At 54.1% G+C, this 20,989-nt stretch overlaps 1 protein-coding gene across 2 annotated transcripts in view; it reads right to left on the bottom strand.

Moving 5' to 3' along the window:
• Nucleotides 1-20,989, bottom strand: part of Ccdc85c (coiled-coil domain containing 85C) — a 76,186-nt gene that overhangs the window by 4,686 nt on the left and 50,511 nt on the right. The window contains exons 2-4 of one of the 2 annotated variants that reach the window (XM_074067182.1): nt 14,529-14,602; nt 3,564-3,671; nt 234-347 (exon numbers count right to left, since the gene is read on the bottom strand). In XM_074067182.1, coding sequence (XP_073923283.1) covers nt 234-347; nt 3,564-3,671; nt 14,529-14,602 — 296 coding nt within the window. The remainder of the gene's footprint in view (nt 1-233; nt 348-3,563; nt 3,672-14,528; nt 14,603-20,989) is intronic. The other variant, XM_020176207.2, reaches the window with a different exon arrangement.

Raw genomic sequence — 20,989 nt, 5'->3', positions numbered from 1 at the left:
CCAGTCCAGAGCCTTCTCCCGGCTTGGTAGTCAAGCCCTCTGTGCTCTCTAGGCCCACCTGGCCTACACCTGGCCCAGTCATTTTTTCACCCAGTGGGCACCAGCCTGCAGGCATTGGGACCTCCACTACCTCTGGAGGCCCCACAGTCTTGGGATCCAGGAAAGATAGTTGTGGGCAAGGGTTCCCTGGCTGAGATTTGAGGCACAAACCTGCTCTGAATCTCTTTCCTCACCTGAATAACAAAGGATCCTATGTCCCGGGACGTATGCAGAGGCCTGGGGAATGCCCAAGGGGTGTCTCTCTGACTCCAGTCCAGGCTGCCTGGTCTCTGGTACTCAGACCAGGCCTGTCAGGTGGGGAAACCAGATGAGTGGAGGGCAGTGGCAGGAAGCAGCCTGGACTTGAACAGAAGGCTGCACTCCCCCCACCAACCAGCAGGGGGTGACGCACACACTCACACTCTCTCTCTCTCTCTCTCTCTCTCTCTCTCTCTCTCACACACACACACTCACACTCACACTCTCTCTCTCTCTCTCTTTCTCTTTTACCTGGCCCTGGTACCTCACCCTGGACAACCTCACCCTTCCCTGGGGCACAGACATCCACCTTGTCCCAGGGAAGACCCTGTGCCAGCTGGCCCTGGCACCTCTAGCCTATGTTCCCATCTGCACTAGCTCCTAACTGCCTGCTCTGTGGCGCCAGGGACTCTCAAGCCTGATTCCTGGAGGAGTGGCAGAAGGGACTCAGGGGCATGGGGAAACTGTGCAACTCAGCCCTTCTTGCCCACCTCACCACAGCAGCAGGCATCCATGAAAGCTGGGCCTGGGGTCCTGGAAGGACAATGGCCTCTGCACAAACATGCATAATGAGTGATTAACACATCAGGATTCCTGTCCTCTTGGACCACCATGGAAGAGCATAGAGCATTCACCAAGCACCTGCCATGGCTGAGTTACCCCACTTAGTGCCTGTGACAAGCATCCAGTAAATGCTGCTTTCACTTGTCCATTTCACAGACTAGAGGAGGGAGGCTTGCTCAAGTCCAGCTTATACAAAAAAGAGGCTGGAAACCCAGGTGTGTAGGATACCAGAGCTGACACCAAAAGCAGGGACAGCAATACACACCAGAGAGAACCAAAACCAAGCGTCCACAACATACTCGTGCTGGAGTGCCCGTGCAACACCATCCATAAGAACCTCAGAATGGGAACACCCTAAATACCTAGTAGCTGCAGGTAAAATACTCAGCCACAGAAAGCAACGAGAGCTGGTGCAGCCCACATGTGGATGAACCTTGAAAACCACACCAGGAGAAGCCAGACACAAAAGACTCCGAACCACATATCTCCAGTTATATGAAATGTCCATGACAGGCCAATCCAGAGACAGAAAGCAGACAGGTGGGTGCCAGGCCTGGGAGGAGGTACAGGAGTGACTGCCAATAGGTACAGCGTTTCTTTTGAGCATAGTGAAGATATTCTATTGTGATCATTATTCAACAGAATTTACTAAGAACTGCAGAATTGGTCTAAACGCACAACTGACCCAAAAAATTTTTTAGAAGGCATAGAGACCAGCTTCCAAGAAGGGCGTGTGTAAGCCTTGATTCTCCAGTTGGGAGGCTGGAATACAAGCCACCTCAGCCCTGGTGGGGTAGGAGAGGGTTGTACATACCCAGTCACCTGTTTTAGCTTGGTACACTCTCCTGCTTGAACTGGCTGCCCTCACTGGGGCCCTATGGGTGGCCTAAGAGGAGACTGGCCCAGGTGTGAAGGAGCCAGTGTCCCAGGCAGTCCCAACCAATCCTCCCTTAGGGTCAAAGTGCCACACCTGGGCTCTCCAGGGCCCAGCGAGGCCCAGAGTTCTGAGCACACTCCACAAGGCCTAGTTTATGGAACACACCCACCCCAGGGCCTGCCTGCCACCACCTCTGCCCCTCAGTTCACTGCCCCAACCAGCCCTGCTTTGTGGAGCAGAAATCTCTCCACAGCTCCCAGCTAAGCACTGACCTCCAACCCCATGTGAATTCTGGCAGGCCTCACTTCCTCCTCTCCAAAGTGGGGTGGCGGCCCCTCGTGTGAGGTGAGGCACAACCCCCTACCAAGGCCCCCTCTGAGGAGCCTCCCGAAACACCTCCTCTCTCTGTTAGCACTGTTAAGGACTGCGGTGTGCTTTCTAGAAACTGCAGGGAACAAGCCTATATCCGGCAGGCTGGTCCAGCACCAGAGCCAGCACCACACTTTGCAGTTTACAGATCACTTGGAAGACTCCGATAAATGCTGGCTGTTATTAGTCCCCTAGGGGACCAGCATGGAGGAAGGAAGACTGGGGGAGGGGCAGAGGGAAGGAAGGCCTGAGGAGCCAGCCCCTGGGCAGCATCACTTCCCTTCTCAGAGCCCTTCATCACCAAGCAATTAGGGCCTTGTTGGGCCATGGGGCTCCTGGATAAATATTTGGATTATCTGCAGTCAGTGGGCTTGGCTGCCTGCACAGCGTCAACAGCTGCATTCCGGGAGAAGGTGGCCAGGCCTCAAAAGCAAAATAGCAAGGGTGGCCACCAGTGGTGGCACAAGCCCTCTTCTGCCAGCACTGAGGCCACAGAGGTCAGGTTTGCTGTCTGGGGGTGGAGGGGAGAGAGCAGGAGGCACACACACTGCCTAAAAAAACCGCTCCACACAGATGATCATGCTGACAATAGCCAACAGGTGTGTGTAGCCTACCACTCAGGGACTCCCCACAGGGCTCCTCGGGGTGGGGGGGGGAACCCCCAGCAAGGTGGGGACCCTTACTGTTCCTGTGAAGCAGATGAGGATGTGAGCTGGCCTAAGGTCACTTCAAAGAGTGAAGTGGGCCTGGACTCCCATGACCACACCTCTCACTGTCTCTACTGTCACACAGGGGTGATGGGCACACCCACCCAGAAGAGGCAGCCACTTCTCAGGGAGCTGGCTCCAAGTGGCCACCCATTTCCCCTCCAAGGCAGGTCAGAGCCCAGGTGAGAGTGCCAAGGATGACCCTTGATGCCTTGTGAACCATCTCAGTACAGAACCACCAATACAAGCTCTTCCACCCAGCAGAACCTGGTAGCAACCACCACCCCAAACTCCAGGTCAGCCAAGCATCCTCTCCCTGCTGTGCCTAAGAAGTGACAAAGGCTAACAAGGTGCACAGAGGATGGTGCTCACCCTGGACAGCCAGATCCTGTGGCTTTCAGACATCTCCCTGCATGTCCAGCAACACCACCCATCTGAGGCTTCACCTGTAATCTGCAAACAGGGCCCTCACAGGACTCCAAGGGTCTGGGAGCCCAGGGCCCCTTCGGGGGTGGGGGCGGTGAGGAAGGACACCACTGGCTGAAGCCCAAGCTTCACCCACTCAAGCTCAAGCCCTAGACACAGAGGCAGAGCTGGAGAACCCAAATCTTGGCCACGGGCCAACCATGGCAGGTAGGTCCTGGATAGGTCACCAACCCATCTAAGCCTCATCCATCTCCTGTGGAGCTCAGAGCAAAAATTCTTCAGATGCTGGACCAGGAACACTGCGGGGTATGGGAAACACTTACATTCTGCAGGGCATCCTGGTAGGAAGGTGGCAGGGTGGCAAGCTGGGACTCCGAGTGGTATGGCGACAAGCCTTTCCGCAGCGTCCGGAACTCTCCAGAGCCTGTCTGCTGCAGGGGAGAGGGAGAGAGGGGTCAGATCAAGGTGCCAGCTGGGGGACCAAGGGCCTCCACAGCAGGACTTCATTGAGCTGCTCCCTGGCTCAGACACTAGGGTCCTGGGTGTGGCACCTCCTTCAGGAAGCAGGCCTGCTCAAAGGCACTTCCCTGAGGCTTCACCCTGTCCCCCATTCCTCCCCTCACTCTTTATCTGTCCTCACGGCATACCAACAGCTCTTGATTTGTCTACTGCTCTTATGTCAGAGCACCCACCAGTGAGCACCTCTCATTCACTCCCTCTGGGTGCTTTATAAACTGGTTGAAGGAATGAGTGAGCGACTGACCCACTGGCTCTCCCACCCTCCAACCTCATTCCTCTGTTCTAGCATCCCACTCTGGGGGCCCCCACAGTCCCACAACCCTCACCAAGGTCTGGGAGAGATCCTCTCCAGCTCTTGGGTGGTGTCTGCCAGCAAGGCCTCTGCTTCCCTTGGCTCTGTGGCTCCCTGAAGGATGAGCCTAGCACAGTGCTCAGGCTGCCTCTGCATCAAACAGGGAGCTCCCCACAGCAATTCCTGGGTATTGCCCCTCTGAATCCTCAAGAACCAGTGGCAGTCAGGCTCCTGACTGACGCCAGTGTGTGGGAGGGCAGCAGGCGGGAGGATGGCAGGTCTCATGCTGGCCTTAGGTGTTCCTAAGGACCAAGCTAAAGTCCTAGGAGCTGACCCCTAGGTGCCAGTGAGCCTAAGTGCCCACTGACCTCCCTGCAGGTCCAGCCTTGAAGAAGACAGTCTTTCCTTCTGTGCCACTGAGACTTTTCTGGCCCAAACACTTTTTTCTACTTCAAAGGAACTGAGAGAGAGCCCTGGGGCTGATAAAATGCAGCAGAATGCCCATAAATCAGCAGGCAGTGGAGTTTCCCAACAAGCTGGGCAGGGGAGGGGGCCAGCTGGGCTGGGCAGCAGCCCTGTGTGTGGGTCCCTCCTCACACTCAGCAGCCCCTTGTCCAGCCTGGAAGGGACTCCCCCGCCACCCCACACACACACACCCTGCTGGCCTCCTTCCAACTGATAGGTAGGCCCGGCCCCCCACTTCTTACAATTCTTCACTGACTCCCTGGTTCTGTTCTTCTACCCCATCAGATCCTTCAGTCCTCCCACCACCCCTGTAGGCTGCCAGGTCTCTACAGACTCCAGCCTGGGGTGCTATTGAGGAGTGAAAGCTCAGGTGACAAGGCACCCCAGCAGGCCACCAGCAGCAGGTGAGACAACACAGAGGTGAGCACTCTCCTCATTTATGCCCACCATCAAGTGCTGGCCACAAAGCCCAGCCCAACAGGGAAGCTGGAAGCCGTCAAAAGCAGGGGTGCACAGGGATCAGGCCAGGGGCCAGGTATGTGGAACTAGGAGCTGTTTCCTGTGCCTCAGGGAGGACCCAGATGGGATCCAAGGTCACAGGGGTACACAGAGAGGTGAACAGTGGGGATCCACCCTCCTGAGGTAACAACTCCAAAGTGTGGTGGGCCTTAAAGGGCCCCAGTGAGCACTGTGTGGAAGGAGGCCTCTCCCAGGGGCCTTGAGCACAGCCTCAGCCATCAAATAGGACCACGGTGCCCTGCCAGTGTCACCCAGAGGGGTTAAAGACCACAGAATATCAATTCTTTCTGACCCAGCAAAGGGTAAGGTCAATCAAGTATGAAAAGAAAAAGAGGCACCCATCCCCATTTGGGCCCAGAACTCCTCAACCCCACCATGGGTGACCCCCTACCCCAACCACCTATGCCTCCTTGAGGGAGGACCCCCCAGCCCTACGCAAAGGCATAAATCCCAAACCAAATCATTTTCCCGGTCAGCTCTCTGCAACGGTTACAAAACAGTCCCCAACAGAAATGTCCACAATGGAACACACACAGAAGGCCCTGTGGGAGATCGACCTTGCCTGTCAATGTTGTTCTATGGGAGTAGCCCTCCCGTCATGTTGCCGAGTGTGGTGGGAAAAGTGAAGAGGTCAGGTTCAGGGCACTCAGGCTGGCCCCACAGGTACACAGTGATGACCATTTGGCCACAGGGCCAGGTGAGGCAACCCAGATTGAAGCCATGACTCTCCCTCCTGCCAGCCCAGAGACCAGGATGACTGGACCTGTCCTGCCCTCACCTGCACACTTGATTATGTCTGGACCCAAACCTCCCTTGTCCGGGTCTTCCCTGGCCCTCTACCAAGTGTGCTCCTGAACAGCCTCACGCTGTTATGGTAAATACCAAGGCACCCTCGGCTCCCCTCCCCTCCCCTCCCCTCTCCCAGATAATACCCTTTCCTTTTTAATTAGCAGCATGCAACTCCCATCCTGCCTTCGGTGGTCATCTATAAGTATTTGCATGTTCACAGAACTTTATTAGCAAGCCACAAAGCCAGGCAGGAAAAATGCACAATCTCTCATTAAGGGGCAATGTGACTAATGACACATCAAATGAGTAACCATTATTGTACTTAAGTCTAAATTAAAAATCCTGCTATCTGCCATGTTGATTCCTTAGCTGAATGGGATCCCTAGGTTTTCCTAATGGAGCTGAAATCACCTTCCAGGCTAGGTGAAGCAAGTGGACTTCAGGGAGGCACATTTCCAGTCCCCCTAAGAGCACCCCAGCTCTGAGTCTCGCAGCTGTCAGTCTGCTTGAGGCTGGAGGACCTTACCACTGTGGTCCCCAGCCCTGTAACACTCAGCAGAGCCACCCAGCACCTCTGGACTCTTGCTCAGCCTGTGGGCCTCACAGGCATGAGGCACCTGCAAGGTCCTCCTGACAGATGCACAGGGCCCTTGCCGCCCAGCAAGGCTTGGAGGATCCCCTGAGGGGCCAGGTCTCCTTGCATCAGGGACCAAGCCACTTCTAACATGGGGGGATGGAGGAATGTAAGAACTCAGGCAGGAAGCACCCAAGGAAGCCCAGGTCCTGTGCAGCTACCACAAGCACTAGCACTGCCCTTGCCATGGCCGTGTGCAAGACTGTGTCCAGCAACACATGGTCACCTTGGGGTTCCCAGATGGGGCTGAAGAAAGCTCAGGCCCCATTTTCTGTTAATTCCATTCCCATCTATAGACAAACCTCCCAGGCCTGCTGGAGGGTGAGGAGCAGAAAACAGACAAAGGACCCAGTGCCCACCCATCCCCAGGTCTGCTGACCTTTCTCCTGTCCCCTGTCCCTGGCCATGAAGAGGAAGTGCTGTGGGAGTTCCCAGGGCTGGTCAGTGAAGCATAATTAATGGTCTAGTACTGAATAATACACCTAGGGACTCAGCAGTGTGATGCGTCACTCCACCCAGGAAATGCCGGGAAACAAACAACTCAGCATCCCGCTGGCCAGGCTGGTCTCACCTGGAAGCAGAGGGCTGGCCTGAAGGACTTAGGGACGCTGTACCCCCATCAGGGGTGACTGGGACCACACACTGGACCTGATCTAGACCAAAGCCCACTGGAATTCAAGCTGTCACCTATCTTAGGTCCCCAAAAGGGAAGAAGCTTGCAGGAGAAAGGGGAGAAGGAACTAAACAAAGCAGTGGACTGCACAGAAGACTGGCCTCTGCCCGAACCCATGTGGTGTTCTGGGGCGAGACCTGCACCAGTGGGCCCCACTTAGGCCACATGAGGTGAGGTAGAGGGTTTGAGGGCTAGATCTACACACTAGTCATAGCTGTGAGGTAATGAGGGGAGTGGAACCTCACTCCCTGTAATGACCTTGGCTTCTCCAGCAGGCAGCCCAAGCCGAGGGCCTGGCACCCAGTTGTGTTGCTGCAGATCAGCAGCTCTCAACTGGGACAGATTTTGTCCCTGAGGGGAAACCTGGAAATGTCTAAGACATATTTGGTTGTCACAACTAGGGTGGTGAATACAAGCTGGGAAGGCTGCTAAACTTCCACTGATGCACAGAACTGTCCCCACAACAACTAATTAACTGACCCCATGTGTTCACAATGATGAAGCCTGGACCAGGGTGGAGGCAGACCTCCAGGAGGGTAATGAGAGGGTGCAGGGATTCGGAGGCAAGCATCTCATGACTGGGAGAAGGGGACGGAGTGGCTCAAGTGGCAGAGCACCTGCCTAGCAAGCTCAAAGTCCTGAATTCAGCCACCAGTATCACAAAAAAAAAGAAGAAGAAAGAAAGTGACAAAGATGAGGCCACTGGAGGCCTGAGGGCTGGCAGGAAAACAGCCAGTGCCCAAAGGTCTCTCTTCCCTGGGTCTTAGGGCTGTGCCATGGTGGAGTGAAGTTGGCCTAACACATCCCAGTGCAGGCCTTGCCCAGGTGGATTCAGATGACAGCCCAGGGAGCATCCCACACAGCCACTCATGCAGGCCCTCAGGACCACACAATCCATGCAGAACCCCGGCCCAGTGCCCATTGCCTCAGCAGTCCCAGAGACCTCGCTCACCCAAGCCTGGGCTACTTCCCCTGCAAGACACACTGGGTCGGCCAGGCCTTGGCTCTACCACTCACTGATGTGCCCTTAGCAAAGCCCTCCTGTGCCCTGCAATGCAACTTAGGACATCCAATGAGAGGTGGGCAACAAAGGGCTGGTCACTAAAGGACTCTCTTGCTGGTATTTCACAAAGCACGGAAAGCCCAACTCAGAAAGGGCAGATCCCAAAAAGAGTCTAAATGACGGGGTCAGTACACCCTGGTAGGTGGTCAGCTGCCAAGAAGCCTCGGGGCTTGCAGGGAGGGGGACACAGCAGACACATGGCACAGCACTCAGGGAAACACTCCACCACTCAGCACCACTGCAAACCCCTCTCCCTCCAGCAGCTCTACCTGCAGCCAGCTTCTTGGGCAGCCATAGGGGCGGGGCAGCTGGAAAAAAGAGAACAGCGTCACCCAGCATATGCCAACACGGCCAGACCCTCTGCCCATTTCCTTCCCTGGATCCCTACTGGCCCAAAGCGTGGAACTTCAGCTGGACTGGGGTGATTTTCCCACACTGAGGGCCCGGGTAGAGGGTTCCATAGCCACTCACAGGAGCTCTGTATTTTAGAAGCTCCAGATGCAACAAGGACTAGTAAGTACCCGCTACATGCTAAGGTACTTGAGCCTCCTCCTTCACAGTGCATCCCAAAGCTCAAGTACCCCCACACCCTTCTAGGGAAAGCAGCTCTCTGAAGGTGCCCTAGTGTGAGGTGCATACCTAAAGGCACCACAAAATTTCAGCCAGCTCAGAGAAACCAGTGAGGGACATACCTAGGCAGTGCAGGTAGCCTGCAAGTCCTCTCACAAGAGCTACCCAGAGATGCCAACTGAATTTGTCATCTTTATTTTTTGTTTAATCTTAACAGAACTCACTTGCAGGCCATTAGGAACCAAAGGGCTGCCTCTGGTTCAGGGACCCAGCGATTTCTTCCTCATTAGCACTCAGATTAAGCAGTGGGGATTAAACGTGTGGTTAGTGTATCTCTGCTAATGTCACTTCCGTGCAGTTAGCGCTGCCTCCTGTACTCCTTCGCCAGGCAATTTCATGCCCCAAATCCCACTGTCAAACCTGGAGTAGGTAGCACCAGGACCATGTGACTTGTGACACAGCAGGTAACACAGAGCCAGGCCCCACCAGCACAGAGACCATTGCCTTTCCCAGTTTCCCTTGCAAGCCCATTAAGTGTACTAGTGCAGTGGCAAGGGGCAGACAAGTAGGGGGATTTGGAGGGATGCAGACTGGCAACATCCACTGTGGCTGGGCGTATCAGAGCAACTTGCCAGTTTCCTGGACCTCTGCTAGCACATGCACAGGAATCAAGCAGGGGCTTGTGAGGGCTGCTGGGGTGGTTCACTCATAACACTCCTGTGTGACTCCAAGGGTAAGCCATATCCCCTCCTGCCAGCCAGCCCCAGTGGTTTTCATGATCACCCTTTAACCTTCTGAGTGATGTACATGCCAGAGACCATCAGTGGCCCTGTTTTACTCATGGGGAAACTGAGACACAGAGCAGTTATGCCAGTTGCCAATGCCATCCAGCTGTAGGTGGAACTAGTGAGATTCTCAATTCTCCAGCCATGTGAGAGGCTGGAGCATGGAACACATTGTTTCCCTGTGAGAGTTGAACCTGCTGGTTCTAGAGTTCAAGCCTGGCTGGCTCCTACCCAGTGTCTGGCCCTCAGTGGACACTCAGGAGGCCTCAGTGCTTTGGCCTAGGACAGAGTTCCTAATCTCTCACCTGCCACCTTGCTAGACTGTCTGCTGGGAGGCTGGGAGACAGGCATTCTGTCGGGGGGGAGAGGCCAAACTCTCAGGTTGCTGCTAAGAAAGCATCTCAAATTTTCTGGAGCCCAGAGACTATATTTCCCAGGACAGATGGTAGGGGGACAAGACAGCCAACCCTAGGTACCAAGTGGGTAAAACAAGGTGCCCAAAGCTGGTTAATAAGGCACCATATCCTAGAAGATGCCAATCAGCCAAACTGCAACCATAGAGACACAGTAAGGCCAGCGTCTCTGGAGGGGTACCCAGGGATCAGGATGGCCCTGCCCTCCTCAGGGAAACAAGTCGCAAAACTGAGGTGTCAGAAGGGCTTTAGACAACAGCAGATTGTCCCAGGTCCTGTAGTCTGTTGAAAACTCAGACAAAAGACAATACACAGTGCTTCATCCAGACACAGGCTAGGCCCTAGCCAGCTAGTAGACAGGGTCCAGTCATCATGTGACTAATATGGAGATGGGATCTTTACAGAGGTCATTAAAGTAAAGTCATTAGGATGGCCCTTATCCAATGTGAGTGATATCTTCACGAAAAAGAGCAATAAGGACAGAGGGAAGAGACGGGAAGACATGGGGAGAAACGCCACCTGCGAGCCAGGAGAGAGGTCTCTGGATCAAACCCTGACACTTTGATCTTGGACTTCAGGCCTTCAGAACTGAGAGATTAAGTTTTGGTTGTTTGCACACCCCAGTTTGTAAGACTCAGTTATGGCAGCTGAGGAAACAAATGCAGCAGCCAAGTCAGGAAGTCCTCATCCATCCAGCCCTCAGTTTCCCCACCTGTGCCTGGTGTCACTCCAAGTCATTCTCAGGCACCCTGTGGTACCTGGCAGGATGGGGGAAAGGTGGGCACAAGGGCAAGGAGCAGGGTAGGAGTAGGGCCCTTCACAGCCACTAGCCTGGACCACAGCCTCCCTCCAGCTGCTCTTTTGTGAAGCTAGCTGACTTCTTGGGAGAATCCTGGAGGCTTCATTTATCAGCACAGCAGGGGGCTAACCACAGGTCCCAGCATCAATTACAGCCTCCCCCCACCGCCCCGCTACGACACACATACACACACACACACACACACACACACACACACTTGCGCTGGGCACAGAGAATCTGCAGGAAAAATAATAACGTGTGAGGAATCTTGAGATGAATCATCTTGGAGGAAGCAGCTGTGTTGATGAAATTTTCAAGCCGACATGAGAAAGAAAATACGAACCGCAATACAATGATTTAGCCTGTGAACTCTCTGGCACATTTTTAATTAAAGCTATTTTGGAGTTAAATAGAGGCCATAGGGGAGGGGGTGGGACAATGGGGGATGGGAAGCTGAACCCCAAGGCCATGTCACCTTAGGCTGTCTCAAAGAATAACATTCCTTGCTCCTGCTTTTCGCCAATGGGTAGGTCCCCCGCTTTGCATGGAGTTGGGGCCTGCCGTACAATTTGACTTCACTGCCAGCATCTTGAAATTTTACAGACCAGACTCATGAACTGAGGACTGCAGCCCTCTCATGGCTGAGATCTTGTTCCTCGAGATGCCCGAACAGTCTTCCAGTAGCTGTAGCAATGGAACCCTCACTACCTGACGAAGCAGCCCCCTTACTGAGGAAGACCATCTTGATTCTGGACAAGAACCAGCCTCCGCTGTGGGCCTGGAAGACTGGTTGGGAATCAGCCATGGGCTCCCCAAGCCGATGTGACCACTGAGACGCTGTAGCCAAAGGTCCAGCAGGTCCTTCCAAAGGCAGACAGGACAGCCTTGGGCCAAGAAAGCTCAAAGCAAGCACAGAAGCACCCGAGGGGGGTCAGGGAGGACTGCTAGCAGTGAGTCTATCTGGGCTGGTTGCACAGGACAGTACAAGAAGGAGGCTCAGTATCCTTTAGAATGAGGCCTGACTCTCACTGTAGGCAGAAATGAAAGGGCTCTATCTCTCTCTCTGCCTCACTTGTGAGCCTGGAGATTTGTCTGGCTCTGTGATACCATGGCTCCTAGTGCCTTTGTTGATGGTGAACCTCAGTGCCACCCAACAGTGGCAGCATAGGGACAGGGGCACCACATGGCTGCCTCTACTCAGGGTTCTGGGTGTGGTACTGACACCCACCTGCCAGGAGACCCTCAGCAAGACTCCTGCCCTTGGCAGAGTCCATGGTGAAGAATAAACTAGAGCTAGGACCTGAAAGGCTCACTGCCACAGGCCAGCTTGCCATCTGCTACCACAGCAGCTTGGCTTCTTAGCCTTTGCTTGGATAGAGAGCAAAGTTGTTCAACAGAAATCAACCTCACACATATAACCCTACCTTCTCCAGGGGCAGAGATCCAGAGGATGGCAGTTCGAGGCCAGCACAGGCAAAAATTTCACAAGATCCCATCTCAACCAACACCTGAGTGTGGTGGTGTGCCTCTCATCCCAGCTACACTGGAAGCATAAATAGGAGGACTGTGGTCCAGGCTGCCCCACTCATAAACATGAGACCCTATCTCAAATATAACCAAAGCAAAAAGGGCTGGGGCATGACTCAAGTGAAAGGAGAGAGGGAGGAAGGAGAAGTTTTGCACCGGACCATCTGAGCTACCTGAACTTGAACCTGGAAACAAGCCAGGGAGAGGCAGGCTTCAGTCCTTAAATCCCATTCTGACTGCTGCAGCCAGCAGGCCTGGGGCTGGGCAAGGGCCAACATCTCCCTGGCAGTTGGGAGGTTAAGGTCTGCACCAGGTGGGGCATGGGCACAGGTGTGTGAGCAAATGTCCACTGCTGCCTCCAGGATGCAGCTCAGAGCAGGCCTGGGAAGGGACAGGGTAGCCAAAGTCACCCCCCACTCAGGTCTCAAGGATCAGGCTCCTGTCAACCTCCACCTCTGCGCAGAGGCACGTGGGGCAAGTGGACATGCTGCGGGTGGGGAGGGCCTCCTTGTGAGGCCAGGGGCTGTTCCAGGAAGTAAGACAGAAGGGCTTCTATGCCATGGCTTTCATGTACACACACTTTACAAGTCCATGGTCAGGTTCACCATTTGGAACTAGGGTATAGGTTCCCCTATGGAAACAGGACTGACGACTGTAAGTGTGCTTCCCATGAAAATAACAAGGCAAGCAGCATACCAAATTTGGAGTTCGGGCTGTCGACCTGTTTCTCCCCAGGAACAAAGAAGGGCAGACTCTGGCCACATGACTCAGGGGTCCCAAGTGTAAGCCACCAGAACATGGCTCCAGCCTTTACTACACAAAAGTGGCCCATCCCCCAGGAGCCAACCTTCTGTTCCCAGAAGGGAGTGACTCCTTTCCCTACTCTCAGGATGGGAACCTTCTCCAAAGCAAAAGGCCCTGAGCTCTGATACTGCTGTTCCACCCACCAGTACTCCTGGAATCTCTTCTGCCTGCAGCCTCCGCAGCCTATCCACACCCCGCCATTAGCTTCCACATGCAGGTCAGGCCTATGGGGAATTTTAAGGCCTAGAAGTCCTACCCCCACCAATGAAACCTCATCCCTACCTCCCTTCCCCGGCCCCAAGAAGTCAGTACATCCTCTGGCCCGGGCCCTCAAATTACAAAACCCAGCCTGGACACTGACCGGGCCCTAGAGTTCATTGTGCTGGTTGTGGGATATGGAGAGAGTGGGGAAAAGAAGTCCTGCCAATGGCCCCAGCAGAGTGGGCTGTGGGGATGACATGGTGAGGCTACCCTCTCCACTCAGGGTCATGAGCCTCCTAGCAGCCACCAGTAGGCAGAGGAGGCTATAGGCTTCCTGAGCCCTGCAGGTGGCATCAAGCCCAAACGGTGGCCTGGCAACAGAGTCAGGCATCTGAGCTATCTCTAGGGTTGGTTCCCAGAGAAACACTTCGGGCATCCAGGGCCAGCTACTTATGGGCCAGTGGGTATAGCAGGGGAGGAGGAGGCTGAAACTAAGCCAGGGTTGGGTACAAGGAAGACAGAGTTAGAGAGATTGGCCAAGCCAGCTGGGCCCCAGGTACCCCAACCCAGGGCTAACCACAACCTCCCATCACCAGCCCCCAGGCCTTCCCCCACCCTCAGCAGGGAAGGTTCCTTGTCCCGTTCAAGTTCCAGCCACAGTCCACAACAGGCACAGAACCAGATATGCCTCCTTCCCACTCTCTGCCCTGACCACCAAGTCTGTCATCCACCACCCCAACACTACCTGCTCCACACAGACTCACAGCCTCAGCTGTCTATGGGAGCAGGGCCAGGCCCAGGAGGCAGGAGAGTGAACCCAGACCCGAGAGGAATTGGCCAGCAAGTGCAGTGTGGTAGCTTGGGGAGAGGGCAGGGTTCTACGTGGGTCTGCCTGCCTGTCCTTCCTCCATCTGCCTGTCCACCAAAGGGACAAAGTGACTCAGTTTTTCACCAATTATGTGACCAACCCCCCTGGCTGAGGCCCAGTGCCAGTCCTCTGGAGGTCACAGACCACTGAGGGGAGGGGCAGTTGGCATGGTCGGGAAGACCCAGGGGCCCTGGAGCCAGGATTACAGTGAGGATTAGGCCTGGGATCTGGGTTTTACAGGAGCAGGTGGTAGGTGGGAGGCTATGGGCACCCAGGCAAAAGGAGCCCTGGATAAGCTGAGGTTGGGGTGAGTGCTGGGGAGGTGGTCCTTGGGGTACAGTGGCCACCACCCTTTCAGTCAGCCTACCTGTGGGAGGAGCTTGTCACCTTCTAACAGCTTCACCTTGGTCTCCAGCTGCCTGATGTAGGTGGACGAGGGATCTGGAAGGACAGAGAAGAAGTGGAGGGCATATTAACCACCAGCAGACTCATCCTAAGGGCAGAACCAGCCCCATCCCAAAAGCCTCTCATTGTGGGCCTCTGAGCCTGGTTTCTAGGACTGTAGGAAGCTGATGTGAGCTTCCCTCACCCACCTGTCCCTGTCCTGGGAGTGATTCCTTCTGTTTCCAAGAAGTTTCAGGCCCAAAAAGAGTTCATATAAACACCTACAGCCAAGGTAGAACCCATCCCAGGGCCCAGAGCAGTGGGAAAAGATCCCTGAGTGTGGGCAGCACCATCCAATAGGCTGGGAGCCTGGGTGGAGTAAAAATGGAAGAGAAAACCCACTAGCAAAGGTGCTCTCTCCCCTCCCCTCCTTTTCTCTCCTCTTTCTTCTATCTCCCTCTCCTTCTCTTTCCCTCCTCCCCCACCCCACCTCCTGCTTCCTGGCTATCATGACTATGGCTTCTTCCTCTGCCACAGTCCCACCACTACGATATCCTGTATCACCTGAGGCCCAAAGCAATTAATCCAGGGACCTTGGACTGACACCTTTGAAGTCATAAACCAAGATAAATCTTTCCTCCTTTACTTGTTTCAGTCAGATATTTTTGTCACAGCAACAAAAGTTGCCTAACACACCAAGTTAGCCCCTTGGATCTCTACCCAACCCGACCTTATTCACAGGCAAACTGACTGTGACCCAAGAGCATCCTATAGCATCTATTCCAGTTGGCACCAACAGCAGGTGAGCATAAGCCTTTCCTACTCAACTCTCAATGCTTAAAGCAACAGGAGCCAAGGGCTGGGCCAGGGGCCCGGCACGATGCTGAGGAACCCCCCAACCTCAGGGTCCCAGTGTCTGAATGAGAACAGGGGAGGCCAAGCAGACAACCCCATGCAAACCACTTCTGAGGGGGGGAGATCCACACTGACCTTGCTTTTTTATCCCATCAGAAAAAGAGACAAAAATTTCACACACCCCGCTACCTTGACCCCACCCCTGACCACCCCGTAGCCCTGGTCTCCTCAGCCAGCCCAGACCACTCAGGCTGTGATGGAGGGAGCCTGCCTTAGTGGAGGGAGAAGGAAGGAAGAGGACAAGCATGGCAGGGTGATCAAGGGGACTGCAGGACCTGTCCCAAGCAACTCTGAGAGTAGACAGCATGAAATACCTCACCAACAGTCACATGGCCACCTGGTTAAGGACAGACTATTAATGCCTCATGCCAGAAATCGCAGGGCCCAGCCACTAGCCAGGACTCTGTCCACCTCACAGCTGGTCACTCCTGGTGCTATACCCATCTGTAAGAAGGCAGATCTTTCCATGTTCACACCTCTCAGCACTTGACTTCAGAAGTAATTGGGCATCAAACCCCTTGACCGAAGCTAGCTGCTGAATTCCACCTCTGACACTCGGAGTTGTGGTCAGACTTCTACAATTCCTAGGTGGGCAGAAAGGGTTTGGGTGCTGCTGGGAACATACCAGGAATGTCACAACCATGGGAGCAATGAAGCATCTGTCCACCACAAGGCCAGTGCAACTCCACAAACTCCACTCCTTAGTGTTCTCCGTCCTCTGCCCCTCTGAGCCCACAGGTTCAAACGAAGGGCAGGTATAGAATCCACCAGTGCCTCGTGAGGACCAAAGATCCCAGGAATACCTCCCCAAGAATGCCTGTGCCCATAGAGGTGCCCTCGACCTGTCTACTGTGGGACACTGTATTCCCTGAGCACACCTGACGGACCCTCAGGAGCCCCCACCCACTCCGCCCAGGTCCACAGGGCCCAGCTGAGCACCTGGTCCAGTCCTAGGCAAGAACAGTGGTGCCTGGAGCATGGCCCAGCCCACTTAGTGTCGGGGAGTTGACAAACCAGACCTTCCCTCCTCCTCTATTCCCAACAGTCACCTCTCAGGAATGCAGAGCCTTCTAGAGAGGAGAGAAGGATGGCTCCCTGGCAAACGCCTGGTCCACCCCACCCTCGGGAATGATGACAGTACCTGGCACAGGGCAGCTTGAGTTGGGGAGCCCTACCACGTACCCCAGCCTCACCACACCAGCACACATGGCTCCACATGACATCTAAAGAGAAGCAAGGTTCCAAGACAAAGGGATACAACCCCGGCACGTTTCGCGGGATTTGACTGGAGGCACCAGACTGCAATGTTCACTCAGGCCCTGCCAGCATAACGCTGGCAGGGGCCCTGACCAGTCCCACAGGCCACAGCTGCATGATAGCCTCAGTTTATTCACTGGCCATCTAATGCCAACTAGCAGTTCCCACACTTATACTTCACCACAGGCATGATGAGAAAAGGCCTCAGTGTTCAGAGTATGCTGGGCAACTCTGAGCATGGGGAGGGAAACAGGGCAGACCTTAGTGCCTGCATCCCCTCAACAGTGGGGTCCAAAGACCCCACTGAGTTAAGATAAGAAGACCACAATTACTACGTGACCCCTTATGGCCTCTCTGAGTAGAACAGTGAAGAGGGAAGGGCCCAATGCCTGGGATATGGTACCTCATTGAAGCTTTATGAGGAACAAGCAACCATTGTTCTCCTTTTCCAGATGAGACTACAAGGTCTCCAGATGAGACCCTCTCCCCACCATCCAGACCCACCCTGGGCAAAGCCTCGGAGAAGAGCCGCAAGGCTCATGCAGGGTGGAGGTGTCCCTGTACCGCCACTCTCCCACATTCTCTGCTGCTGTAAACTGTCTGGACACAGCCGCAAGCCCCCCAGCACACTGCAACACCCCCACTAAACCCACCTGCTCAGGTTTCCCCAGAAAACAGAGGGGCTATACAGAACAAGTTACACATCAGGTTTTGTTTTTGTAATTTCAAAAGAACAACGCAGCAATCTTTAAAAGATATTTCACATCATCCAGTATTCCAATGGAATTGATCCTAAAGAATTAATTCTAATTCTGAAGACAGAGTTAAACTGGAAATAACTATTTGTCCACCAATAGCTGAGAGTGCTACCTTGTCATCATTAAAATGGAGTTTAGAAAGAGTTTCCCAAACAATATGGAAAGGTACTTAAAATGCCAGGGGAAAGAATTGGATACAAAATTATAGGTATGATAGCTGCTATATTTAAAAATATCTAATGCACTAAAATAAACTTAGGAAGGAAGTGCATAGAAATATTGACAGTGGTGTTGGTCAGATGAGAGAATGCGTGATTTTTTAGTTATTCACACCACCTCTTGTCAATTTTCAAATAATCTACTTCTAGAGTGGGAAGAAATCTTATTTTGACAAGGAAGAAGAATGGATTAAATCATTACAGCTTCCCTTCTCATTGCCCCCCACTGAAGTCACTGACAACTTACATCCTTCATGCCTGACCCTGTCCCCACCCCACTCCCCAAACCAGGCTTTCCACATTGCCGGAGCCAGGAAGCTGGTGCTCTGGTCCCCCTTCAGTTAGGAGCAGAGAGAAAGAATGAGAGCAAGGGGAGTCTCCCGAGTGAGGGCTGAAGGCTGGGAGACCCCAGGAGGGCTGGCTCCTTGGGAGGACCACCCTTCCAGTGGTCTCAAAACTTGTGATCTCACAGGGCTCCTCCCAGCCTCTCTCAGATGAGCATGTAATTAAATTAATCCCTGGGCTTGCAGTTATGAGAGCTGGAGCCACAAAGAAGAGAAACATCATTTCCTGGCTTGCCTGCTATGGGCAAAATAAGAACAGTGTCCACAGGAGACTCTGGGCTGAGCTGGCCAACGTACCCCCTCAGACACACCTCTGACCTCTCTGAGGTCAATCCTAGAGTTCATAATCTAGCTTCTGTCCATTTCTCTCCCAAGAGCCAAACGTCAGCCCTGCTCCCTGGGGTGGCTTTGGTAGAAGGGAGTCACAGCGCCTACAAGGTCTGTCAGACGTCTCCCCCAATGGCCACTCCTCTCTGGCTGTCTAAGAAGCCCTGTGCTGGGTCCTGCCAGTGACCACAGGCTCCCCTGTCTTACCAGAAGCTATGAGTCGAGGGCTGGGAACACATTGTCTCCCATTCTGGCTCTGAACCTCACAAGACGATGTCAACCCCAGTGTCTCTCCAGCCTCTGCAGCATCCGGGAGATAGGAACGAGGGGTCAGGAGCTAGGTCCCAATCCTTCCAATGCCCTTCCTCACCTCACTCAGGCCTCGGCACAGAGTAGGCTCACAGAAAAAGCCTGAAGCCCTATCAGAAACACAACCTGCCATGAAGGAGCTTGTCCTCAGGCAGCTCCTAACTCCCAGCAGCAGCAGCAGCTACAGTGAGCCGCTCAGGAATGCCAGCAGCCCACACACACCCTGGGCAGGACTCAGACAGGAACTGCAGAGGCCACAGGTGGGAGCATGCTCGGGCTCCAAAGATATGATGCATGGCACTTCACACTGTCACTTCAGGTCACCTCCTGTGACCTGAAGGTATGTAAATCTTAGACCACATACCTTCGAAGTGGACCCTGAGATAAGGAATCAAGTCCAGAAAGTCCATCCAGGTAGGGGGGTGAAAAATGAGGCAGGGAAAGGAAGAAGCCAATGGAGGAGGCACATGCTGCCCATGTGCTCAGTGGTGACAGCACTGATGCCCCAGCACTGATGTCCCTAGAGGGTGGACAGGAAAAGCTTCTAGGCAGAAAACCTCAGGTGGGGCAGCAGCAGCAAGTGCCAGTGTCTTACTACAGATGAAGAGAAAGTGTGACTGACCCCCTTCACAGGAAGAAGCAGGTCACAGTGACAAATAGTGACACCCAAGGGCAACTGTCTAGCTGCCACTCCATCCCAGGGTCCCTACCAGCCCTGCCTCCCTGCCAGCCCCTCCTCCTGAGTAAGATCTTACATCAATGCTTCCCTGCCCTTGTCACATTCTCCAAAGGTCTGAGGACAGCTGGGCTTTGTGGTAGATAATTAGCAGGAAACCTGGCCACACCAAACCTCTGGCCTCCTCCATGGGGGCTCAAGCCCAGAGGCTGCAAGGGCTCCGCACAAAATGGCTGACATTTCCACTAAGCGCTCGCTCTGATTAAATTCTCCTTTCACTTCATTAGGAGTGGGCAGTGCCCTGGGCTGGCGCTCTGTAGGACTGAAGGGCCTCATTAAAGGAAGCGCCCTCGTAATTCACAGACCCCTTCTCTTCTGCCGTGGAGAAGAAACACAGCTCCTGAGAGCCCCTCCTTCCCATCAGGTGGGCTTGCACTTTCCTCCTCTCCTCCTCCCACCCCTAGGACTTACCTGGATGGGGGCCCCCCACACACACTAGAATAAAGTAAGGGTATGATGGAAAGCCTACAGAAGGAAAGCTGGAGACTTCTTGCTCAGGGACAAACCCCATTGCGAGCAAAGCAGCTTGTGGAAATCGAGCAGGACAGGCTTGCGGGATATCCCCCTCTGCCACCTTGAAGCCACCTCAGTCCCCACTTTTGCTTTCCACTTCCTTTGCATAGTGTGGCAGAACTGTCCCCAGTATGCTCAGATCCATTCGCAGGTAACCTCAGACTTTCCCCACTACCGGGAGGCATGTCACCTCCCACAGAGTGCAGAAACAAGGCACAGAGATGCACAGGGTGACACAGGCAAGACAGAGCCAGCAAGAATGGCTAGCTCCAGACTCCCGAGCACCAGGGACCCTGAGCAAGATGCAGCCATTCTAACAGCCATCAGTGACCATGCACACTTATGGAAGGCCAGCTGTGCGTCTCACACATTAGTCATCATTTTTCACCAGGAAAACAGGAGGCAGACGATGAGACTCCCCAGTTTACAAAGCATAAACTGAGGCTCAGGGAGGTAAAGCAGTGACCACAGGTGCAGCTGCCAACCTCCTTTTCCCAGGCCTTTCCCACCACTGTCCAGCACCCCCCTCACCCTGGGCTCCACAGGGCAACAAAGTCCACACTGGCCACACTTCCTGCAGTGCCCATCTTGCTCAAAAGCAGCTGGTGCTCCATTCTCAGCAGTTGCTGACAGCACACCAGGTCTGGCAGGTCTGGGATCAGTACATTCCTGGTCACCCTGCCCCTGTGATGCAGGAGCCTGTCAACACCCCCCACCCCGGGTGCTCTGAGCAATGATATGGGCTGATCTGCAGAGCCTGCAGATGGGACTGTCTTCTCCAAGCACTTGCAGCATCCAGGCCTACCTACTCCCTGGACCAGGGCATCTCTAAATGTCCCCCATGGATCAGAGCAAAGTAGAAAGTCCCCAAATCTTGGTCTCCCAAAAGGAGAGTTACTAAGTTTTACAATTCAGGCCACCAAAGGGGTAGTGAGGTCCCCATCACAAGGGTACAACCAGGGTTGGGATGTAGCTCAGTGGTACAGCACTTGCCTAGCATGCGTGAGGCCCTGGGTTCGATCCCAGCACCAAAAAAGAAAAGACAAAAAAAAAAAAAAAAAAAAAAA

This window comes from Castor canadensis, chromosome 3, assembly GCF_047511655.1.
Source record: "Castor canadensis chromosome 3, mCasCan1.hap1v2, whole genome shotgun sequence".
In the NCBI taxonomy this organism is placed as follows: Eukaryota; Metazoa; Chordata; class Mammalia; order Rodentia; family Castoridae; genus Castor; species Castor canadensis.
This window is presented reverse-complemented; position numbering and strand designations above follow the sequence as displayed.